General features: G+C 33.4%; 1 protein-coding gene across 5 annotated transcripts in view; it reads left to right on the top strand.

The window, feature by feature from the left end:
- The window catches only part of LOC106685731 (neurofibromin), a gene marked incomplete at its 5' end in the record, with an annotated part of 167,063 nt that overhangs the window by 61,945 nt on the left and 94,314 nt on the right, over positions 1-10,804 (top strand). For all 5 annotated transcript variants that reach the window (XM_067046112.1, XM_067046110.1, XM_067046111.1 and 2 more), the window contains 3 exon segments: positions 2,904-3,032; positions 7,282-7,521; positions 7,910-8,100. In XM_067046112.1, the coding sequence (XP_066902213.1) occupies positions 2,904-3,032; positions 7,282-7,521; positions 7,910-8,100 (560 nt within the window).

Here is a 10,804-nt window from a genome sequence, read left to right as displayed (position 1 = left end):
ATACGGGATTAAGACGCACCACCTAATTGTTGACTTCAAAGCAGCATATGACAGTATTCATAGGGGACAGTTGTGCAAGGCAATGAGAGAATTCAACATCCCTGAGAAGTTAATTAGAATGGTTAAACTAACCATGAGAGAGGTGAGATGCATGGTGCAGATTGGGGGAGCAAGATCTGATGAATTTGTCTCAGGAAGAAGACTAAGGTAGGGGGATGCATTGGCCTGCCTCCTCTTTGATTTAGCTCTTGAAAAGACCATTAGAGAATCAGGAATTCAAGTGGGCGGAACAATATTCACCAGAACAATACAGCTTCTTGCTTACACTGATGACATTGACATTGCTGGACGCTCTTACTAAGCTATCTCTGATGGATTTATGAAATTAGCTGAAGCAGCAAGAAAAATGGGGCTTGAAGTGAATGCAGAAAAGACCAAATACATGATCACAGAGGAAATCCCCAGGCCTGATGAAGAAATCAGGATTGGAGAATATACTTTTAGAAAAGTCCCCGAGTTTGTGTATCTTGGATCGCTCATAACCCAAGACAATGTTGTGGACTCCAAAATTAAACGAAGAGTCCTATGTGCCAACCGCTGTTATTATAGCCTCAGTCCCTATTTTAGGAGCCGTGCCTTGTCTAAGGACACCAAGATTTATTTGTATAAAACAATTAATCGGCCAATTCTTCTGTATGGCTCGGAAACTTGGACTATCTCCAAGGATGGTGAGCACAACCTAATGGTCTTGGAGAGGAAGTTTCTCCGAAAAATATTTGGAGCTGTCCAAAACTATAAAACCAAGAGCTCAAAGTTTTATGTAAGGAATCAGATGTTGTCCAGTTTGTGAGGCTCAGTATATTGAGGTGGGCAGGGCATGTTGTTCGGATGGCTGAGAGTGATCTGATGAGGAAAATGGTGATGGAGGTACTACATGGAGCAAGACGTAGAGGAAGACCACGTCTTTGATGGAGTGTTGGTGTGAGTGGTGATGCCAGGACCATGATGGGAGTGAGGAACTGGATAGCGACCGCACAAGATCGTAATGATTGGTGGAGGCTGATGCAGGAAGCCAGGACTTCTTTTACAATCATTGTTATTATATCCTATATTGTATTATTTTCTTCAGTATAATCTCGTATTATTAGTAACGATATGTGTCATTCTAATTTTACTTAGTTATTCCTAAATTAAAAATTATTATAGTTTTTATTATTATCATATTTATGTATCTTTCTCTTATCATTTTTCGTCATATCTTTATCACTCCTTCCTGTATACGTATTTGAAATTGAAATATAGCCGTTAATCGGCTGGCTGGCTACCTCTTCCCCACTCCTCCATGCTTCCGCTTCATTGTTGCCTCCTGTTCAACCATTTTCTTTGAACAGGTAGGTTGTCCTGACTTGTTCTTTGCTCATTTATTATCATTTTATATCTTTGTTATTACTTATTTATTTATAATTATTCTTTCATGACGTTTAACTAATCTCTATTTATTTGTTTTCCCTTCCCCGTATTGTTTTTGTTTTATGTACATCTTCTGTACTTTTTTAACTGTATATTTTACGTATTTTTTTTAAAAAAATTTTACTCTTGCCATTGTTACTTATTTTTATTCTTATCATTGTATCATTTTGTATCTTTTTAGCCCTGATGAGGCCCTGCAAAGTGGGGCGAAATGTTGGAAAATAAATAGTTGTAAACTATTTTTGTTTCTCCTTTGACCGCAACCCTGACCATCTTCTTATATATCAATTTTTACTACATATATACAATTTCTCAAAATAAATTAATTAACTACTAATCTTTCAGTAGATTTTTAAGAAATTTTGCTTTTTAAAAAGCTATATCTCAAGAACTATTGGACGTAAATAGCTCTTTTAAGGCTAATATTTCAGCAAATTTACTCTTATTTAAATAATGTGCTCTTAGGTTTTCTAGTGTTGTTGGTAGTTTTTAAGATATAGAGCTTTGAATGAAAAAATAGTTTTTTTTAAGGTTTTGAAACAGCCGCCATTTTTTATTCCTCCTACCTATACTTGGCAGACTCATCAATTTTGACTAGTAATTATACATAGTTTTCATTAAAGTAATAAAAAATTGGGGTGAGATAACTGCCTTTTTTTCTTCCCAGCTCTTGTACTATTATAGCTGCTTTCAATGACTTCTCACTCCAACTGCCACACATAGAGATACCTCTCCTTTGGTATTTGTTTGACATCTTTAACAAAATTAAATATCCATTAAATACATTTAAAATAACAGTTACTAATTTGGCCATCTTAAACCAACTTCATACAGCCCTCTATCCTTTTTGTATCAATGAAATAGCCATATCAAAATTTATTGGACCATAAAGCTAATTGGCCATCATTTTGAGGTTAGAATAGAGTTAAAAACATGAAAATGACAATTGACACACAAAAAAAAAGTGTTACAGAATGATAAATTAACTCATAAAATATTTGCACTACTATAAAAAAAAAAGGAGTTATTTGCTCACTTTTTATATATTTTTTGCTCAGCATTTTTATCAATAATTACTTATGAGTGCTTCCTGAATTATACTGATTACTACCTAGTTCCCCCTAGCGGTTGTGTAGCAAAATATTTTGATTGTCCTTTTCTTCTGTACTGCCATCTTTAGTGGATTTACCTTACATTTTTTATGTTTTTTGTTTATCTAGAATTAAACAGTTTAGTTCCTTTGAAAGTGTTTTCCTTACTAAAATTATTGTTCTTAAATTCTGATTGTTTATATTCTGATTCATAAACATGTACCTTTTTAACATAATCCTATTATTTTTGTCTTTAGCAGTATGTGTTAAATTTTACTGTTGAATATTTCAATTAATTTAACTATCAATAATATTTTACTAAAAATTATTCTTTTTCCCCAGCAAAAGTCAAATGAAGAATTGGCTAAGTGTGCTGACTGCCTATTTGATCTCCTTGATCAAGTTTCAGATACTAAAAAATGCCGTGCTTCTGCTTGGCCCCTTCAAATAATGCTTCTTTTATTATCGCCTGTAAGTATTAGACATCTTAGTTCTATAATTTTATTAATTTAAGAAAAAAACTTTTATATAAGTAATCATAGTCCTCTTGCTCTGGTCTCCTGCAGTGCTCCAATTCACCTGCTCTTGACTTCACACTGTCGGGTCTCCCAGAATCCGAATGCCCGACTTTTTTACCTGGGGTAGTATTTTTCATTAGAAGCCTGTTCATAGTATTTTATGTGAGTATTGGGTCAGTTTTACCCGACCAAGATACAACTGGGATTATTAATTCCAGAGGGTTTCGTTTTAGTTCACCTACTCCTATCCTTATTCAGACTAGGTTATCCAGCCGCAACACGTGGAGGCCCATTCCCAGAACTTGAGATGGAAGGATAAGGAAAGTTTCAGGTACCGAAACAATTGAGTCTAGAGAAATGGAAATTATGGAACCAACAGAAAACCTCAGAGAAAAGAGAGGAATAACAGATGCAGAGAAAAGTTATCCAAAAAAAATAATAAGAGAAATACAGGGAAAGTTACTCAATCTACAGTTGGTGAAAATAGAAGAAGGCTTCAAGAGGAATGACACCAGATTTTTCCACAAAGCCTTTAAGAGAAGAATGAAGGGATTTCGCCCCTGAGGACTTGCACTGAGGAGAGTGATGGCACTCTGGCACAAACACATGAGGAAAACTGTGAAATTCTGGCCGATAGTTTCAAGAGGCTTCTAAATTGTGAAGAACCTGGTGAGAAATTGGAAATAAGAGAAAATAGCCCACAAAATATCGACTCAGATAGGAATATCGACTCGGAAGAGGAAGAAATAGAGGAAATTATCAAGGGGCTAAAAAACAATAAGACATCCAGTGAAGATGGCATCCTGGCAGAAATGTGGAAAAATTCAAGTGAGGTATTCAGGAGAGTACTCACAGAACTATTAATGGACGTCTGGGAACAAGAGAAAATACCAGCAGAATGGAAATTCGCCCTAATCCACCCTCTTCACAAGAAAGATCCGAAAACCGAAGTGAGCAACTACAGGGGATTCTCTCCATAACCAGTTACCTACAAGATCTTGTCTAAGGTCCTACTTAACAGGATAGAGTCACAAAATAGGAGAATACCAAGGGGGTTTCAGGAAAAAGAGATCTTGCCAAGAACAGGTACTAAAGCCTCTAATGAAATACTGTCTAAATAGACCACAGAGAAATCTTTATATCTCTTTCATTGATTTTGAAAAAGCATACCACTCCATAGACAGGGAAACCATACTAAAAATCCTGAGGGAATATGGAGTCGAACAAAAGACCATAAACTTAGTGAAAGAAACATTGACAGAAACCAAGTCAAAAATAAAATTAAGAGGGAATATCTGCAAACCATTTCAGATAAGAACCAGTGTGATACAAGGGGACGGACTTTCACCTGTTCTCTACAATATTGTTCTCAACAAGGTTATGAGGACCTTACGGGAAAAAGAAACTGCTGGAGCTAAAGTAGGAAATCAGAGGAGCAATATTCTGGTATAATGTCTGGCCTTTGTGGATGACTTAGCCCTACTGGCAGAATCGGAGAAGGAGGCGATTGGACAGATAAATTCCCTGAAAAGAATAGCTGAAAATACAGGACTTAAAAGCTCCCTCCAGAAGACTAAATTTATGATCACAAATCCCAACTTTGATAAGAAATAAATAAAAACAGAATTTGGTAAAATCCAGGTGGTTAAAAGCTTTAAATACTTGGGCGAAACAATCAGCAGAAACTTTTTGGAGAAAGAAAGCATGGAATACAGGGTTAAAAATTTGGAGAATTTATGCTACTTAACGAGTAGCATTTATAATAAAAAATGCATCTCCAAGGTCTGCTACTGTACTGTGGTAAAACCAGTGATATTGTACGGAACAAAGACTATGCTCTTTCCCAGACTGGAGACACTGCTGAAAATAGAAAGGATTCTTAGGTTTCTTTAGAAGGATTCTCTGTTCTTCATAGGCCCAAAATAACACCAGAAGGATACAGACTGAAATCCAACAGAGAAATTTACAGTGAAACCTCTGATTTGGAAATAGAAATGAGGGCAAGAAGACTTGGGTTTTATGGACACATGCAAAGGATGGCCGAGCAGAGGTTGAACAAGATTTTCAGTAAGGTTATGGGATATAAATTCAATCACAGATACACTGTACAAATTAAACAGGAAACACAGAGGCTTGGGATTACATAGGATTTGTGTGAAGATAGAACAGAGTACTGGAAATTCCTGAAACATGTGGTGCTTGTGGTAGACAGTTAAAAACTCTCGTTTAGGAGGACTTGGACGGAAGAAAGGAAGAAGTTCAGTGAAGTCTTCAAGCAGAGATGGGCAGAGAAGAAGAAATTGAAAAAGAAACCTGAGTCATTTTCACATAGTCCTTAAGAGCTGTTTCACATCAAATAAATAAATAATCATAGTCCTTAATATGAGATAAGGTCATTCTTGCCTGTAATCATTATTTTTATTTATGTAATGTTGGTAAATTATTGTATTTGACAATATTAGTTTTTACAGGAAACTAAACTTCTTAATTTTTGTCAATAAGTGTGTTTAAATTCTATCCTCTTTTGTAACTCCTCCTACCATAGGTCTGAGGTTTTAAAAATTAGATAAATTTATTTATTATAAATAAAATTAGCAATAACCTCAATAATATTATTAGTTAAATACCCTGACACAAAGTTCCTTTAGAATATCTTTTAATTGTGTTTAATGATGAAAACCAGTAAGCATATGAGGACTGCTCAGCAAATCTGTTTTTCCAGAGTACAGCAGCAGTTGAGTAGTGTGCTAGGCTGGAGCTTGCCACTGCTGCCAATAATCTAATATTTATTTACATTTATATGCAATTATTTCAGAGGGAAAATATTTACAAATCTACCTCAGTCCGTACATGAGCCCTACTGGTCTTAGTCTGCATCTGCTTTTTTGGCTTCATATTCCTCTTCTGGTTGGTCCTTGAACCCTTCCCAACATGAAGTGCATCAGGCCTGCCACCTCCTTCCACCTATGTATGAAGTCCCTGAAGAAGGGATAGTTCTCCTCTTCCATCAGATGGGGAAGTCTGACTCGGTAAAGGCAAAAATCCCGGTCTTTCTCGACAACCTGACTTTATATCCTTCCATGGTTGTGCAATCAAACATTAATCTTTGTTTCCAAAGCTTTGCAGCTTTCCCCAGAACCCTCCGTGTCCTGTCAGGATCTGTGAGACCTAATTGTCAAATCGAAAATCAGTCCTCTCCAATTAACCCTTCAGACCATTTAACACTACAGGACTGCCAACTGGCATTAAAGGCTTTAAATTTTGTCTATTCTGGAATTTCCTGGGGTTTCAAAACCTTGTATTTAACAATTCGAAGTTGTTATCTATTTATCAGAATTAAACTTTACCTAACCTGGCAGAGCAAGTTGAGAACAATAACTGGTCTCCTCATGCTTCACTGTTGTTTAAAATATCATCACCAAGAACTTAATGTGCCTTGTAAAAAGTATGTGATTCCTACGGATTGACTGGCCTAAAAAGGATATACTATAAGCTTACCACTTCTCCCTTTTCTTCATAGGCTTGAAATGCATTAGACAGTCCTTGTCCTGCTCCTATGCTCTTCCCCAAGTTTCTAGGTGTACAGCTGTTCTATTCATTGCATCCTTATATACTCAGAAATCTTTAGATACGATAAATCTCCTCATTTTTTTATTGAAGTCACTCTCTATTCCCTTTTATTGGTACTAGGACACTTCTTAATGATTTCTACTAGAAGATATTTGTTTCTCTTTCCTACTGCCCTCTATTTGACACCTACATCTCACACATGTAGGTCACGACTGGTCTTGTTAATGTCTTATATAATATGAGCTTTGATGTTCTGTACTTCTTAGTAGTTGTTCAAAGGAGTATGGTGCTTTATTGGCAGTGAATACTCAAGCTTTAATCTGTTCCTCTAAGGATACATTAATTCAGCTCTCTAGTTATTTAAAGCTATTCATATTCTGAAAGAAACTATTGCTAAATGTGTACACATTTTGTGAATACATTAAGTTTTTGCTTTTAAGTATTTTATTTTATATTATTGTTTAATTCCTAAAAACAGGCTAATTGAGAATACAAAATTATTGAAAAACTAGTATAATTAGTACCAAGTAATCACAGATATATGTGAGATATGTTTATTCTTCTAGTATAAATGGAGAATTTTGTCCCCATAAATAAAAAATATTGATATGTATATTAAACTTTAATTCTAGAAAGTTTTTGAAGAAATAGTTACCTCTGATGGGGGAACACCATGTTCTCCCCGACACTCCAAGAAGAAACAGTTCATTGACACTGTGAAACGGTCAATAGGCCCTCATACCTCTAGCAAACAACTCACTGAAGCAGCAGCTGTGACATGTGTCAAGCTTTGTAAAGCCGTATCTTATATCAACACCAATACTGCTAATGTCGCATTTACTTTAGTTCAGACTATTATTACTGATTTGAAGGTAAAGAAAGTTTTTATTTGTTTTTAGCAGTTATGATTAATGAATTAGTTTAGTATAGATGAACTTTTTCATAGTATGTAATATCATTATTATCATCATAAACAGTATCTTATATAACCACCAATACAGCTAATGTCAATTTGGTTCATACTATTATTACTGATTTAAAGGTAAAGACAATTTTTATTTGGTTTTAGTAATAATGATAATAGATTAGTTTATATTGATGATAGTTATTAGTTTAGTCTATATGAACTTTTTCATGATGTGTAATAATTACTGAATACCTTTCATTTTCTTTCAAATATATATTAATGTCAAAATGGTGAATGTTCTAAATTTTATGATTATATATTCATGCTAGTTTAAAGATGTTTGTTTTTTTCAGAATCTTCTTTTTAATCCTGCTAAACCATTTCCTAGAGGTCAGAATTTTGTTTACCATGATATTGACTTAATGGTTGACTGTTTTGTATCTTGTTTTCGCCTTAAACCTCAAAATAATGAAGCATTAAAAGTTTGTTTGAATCCTAATGTCCAGTATATATATCATTATATTTTGGTGACTTCTTTATATCGGTAAGCATGATTTAATGAGGTAAAATAACTACATTTTTATTAGAATTTTGATGAATTAAGTGAATTCCATTTTTCCAATTTATTAATTTATAAATAGTGCTTACATCAGATCCTGTTTTGTGGTTTACTGCAGGCCCTCTGATTATATGCTAAAATCATAATCATGAGAGATAGTTGACCATGGATGACTTATATGAGGAGAAGATGGTTGGAAGGTGTGGTCAAAATAGAACATAAATAAGTTGAAATAGCTTATTTAATCATGCCAACGTTTCGGCCAGAATTTCTAGCCTCCATCAGAGCTAAGAACAGAACAGCGATGACAAGAATAACAACCAATGAATATAGAAAATAGAAACAGAATGCCATAAAGTAAATAATTGTACAGAATATATTTAATAAAATTAAAGTGATGAAAGAAGTGGAAAATAAAATGTATATATAGGTAATTAAACAAGTAGGTAAAATAACATAATTAAGAAAATAAAATAAAAATTTAAAGTTATATAATGCAAAGAAAAATGAATATTTTAGTTTATTAATAACTTAAAAATTAAAATTATGGAAAGAAAAAATAAAATTGAGAGAAAGAAAATATATGTAACCATAATATTAGATAAAGAAGCAAAATATGAAGTTAAGTTTAGCAAAAGAAGTGAATAGAAAAAAAAAATAGAAAACATAACAATAATATATTCCAATAATAATAATGATATAATATAATTAATAATATAATTCCATTTATAATAATAATTAATAATACAATTCCATTCTGTAAAATTATTCACTTTATGTCATTTTGTTTATATTTTCTGTATTTATTGGTTGTTATTTTGTTCTGATCTTAGCCCTGATGAAGGCTAGAAACTCTAGCCGAAACGTTAGCACAAGTTTACATCAACTTATTTGTGTTTTATTTTGAACGCACCCCCAACCATCTTCTCCTCGAATAATAATATATGGTGAATATTTGGTGTACCAGTCGGTGGATATGTTGTTGTCTGGGTTTCTTATGATGAGGAGGCCAAGGAACGGAAGGGAATTATTATTTTCTATTTCTACAGTAAAATTAAGGCGTGGATGGTAAGAAATAAAGGCAGATATGATATCAGGGACTTTATCAGGATTTAAGACAAGGAGGAGGTCATCTACATATTTTTTAATAAGAATAATGTCAATTGGAAAGAGTGGGATAACGGAATCAAGCAAATCATTCAGGACAATGTTGGAAAGATCGGGAGCTAGAGGATTTCAGGGCTGGCCTTGGTAAATTTTCACACAGCACACTATCTAATATTTACTAAAAACTAAAAGACCCTATCCCTCTTCTATACCGATCACATATCGTATACCACATCCCTTGCTCCACCCCAATTCTGCTTACATCGGCGAAACCAAAAACCTCTTAAAAGACTGCATCAAACAACATAAATATTCTGTTTCCTCACATAATCATTCTGCCTCAAAACTTTCGGAACATTCTCTTTCTTTAAATCATTCCTTCGATTTTGACGAAACGTCTATGCTAGCTACAGTTCGTAACCATGACAAAAGGTTCATCTATGAAAGCTTCTTTATCCAATTATCAAATTAGAACCTTCTTCCATGAATTTGAGAACCGACAAGCACAATTTATCATTAACATATTCGCAAATAGTAATTTATTAAAAAAAGTAATTTTCATTTTTATTATTATTATAATTTTTATTTATTTTATTTTTCCACCCACTTTGTAAAGTATTATTTCATTTTTTATACTTCTTCTAACACATTTGTCGTCACCCTCTTATATGTTTCCTCTATTTAACTGTTGTTAAATACTTATGACACTTTGTCATCTTCCGGTACTTCGTCATCCTTGTAACATATTGTAATAATCAAAAATTATTTAAAATAAAATAAAAAGAATTTTAATAGTTTTAACTAATTTCATATATAAAAGATAGCTTGGGTTCAAATTAAAAGCTTTAATATTAAATAGATAATAGAATTTTATAACATAAGAGACTCTTTTCTCAGGGCGGGTTTCCAGGCAATCAGAAACAGATGACACTTTACCACTAATAACACTTAAACTTAATTAATAACTATTTTACAAATACAATAAATTCCAGTTAGAAACAAAACTAACCAATTACACATCTTCCCCTGATGATTGATAATTGTTGATATATTCTTGTTGATGATGCTATATGCCACTCCTAACAATGGCTTCCAGTCCTTCCCGCTTCTTCCCGACCGACATCCTGTCACTAGGCCAACCAAAATCAAGAGTCCCATTTCCTCTCTTCTATCTTCAATGTCCACTGGTCGATCCAAAAATAATCAATTGTAGTACAATCACTCTGCTTTATTTGCAATGATTTACGATGTAAATAGTTTATTGATAATTGTTATGTTCTTCTATTTCTTCTTTGATTATTCTTTTTCTATAATTATTGTATAGAAACAACAAAAGTTGAAAAACTGGAAGATTATTGATTGACCGTGTGTAAAGATGAAAGGAATATGGTCCGGGTGCGGTAAAAAAAAAAAAAAAAACTCAAATAGTAGAATTATACTATTTTAATGAGCCAACGTTTCGCCCCATGTTGCAGGGCTTCTTCAGGGCTAAAAAAGATACAAACACATAGTTACATAAGGAAAACAAAAAAAAAGTGTAAAATAACAGGGGTATAAAATGTAAAAAAGTAAGATATAATAA

This window comes from Halyomorpha halys, unplaced genomic scaffold (assembly GCF_000696795.3).
Source record: "Halyomorpha halys isolate HHAL.00 unplaced genomic scaffold, Hhal_1.1 Scaffold727.1, whole genome shotgun sequence".
Taxonomy (NCBI): domain Eukaryota; kingdom Metazoa; phylum Arthropoda; class Insecta; order Hemiptera; family Pentatomidae; genus Halyomorpha; species Halyomorpha halys.
This window is presented reverse-complemented; position numbering and strand designations above follow the sequence as displayed.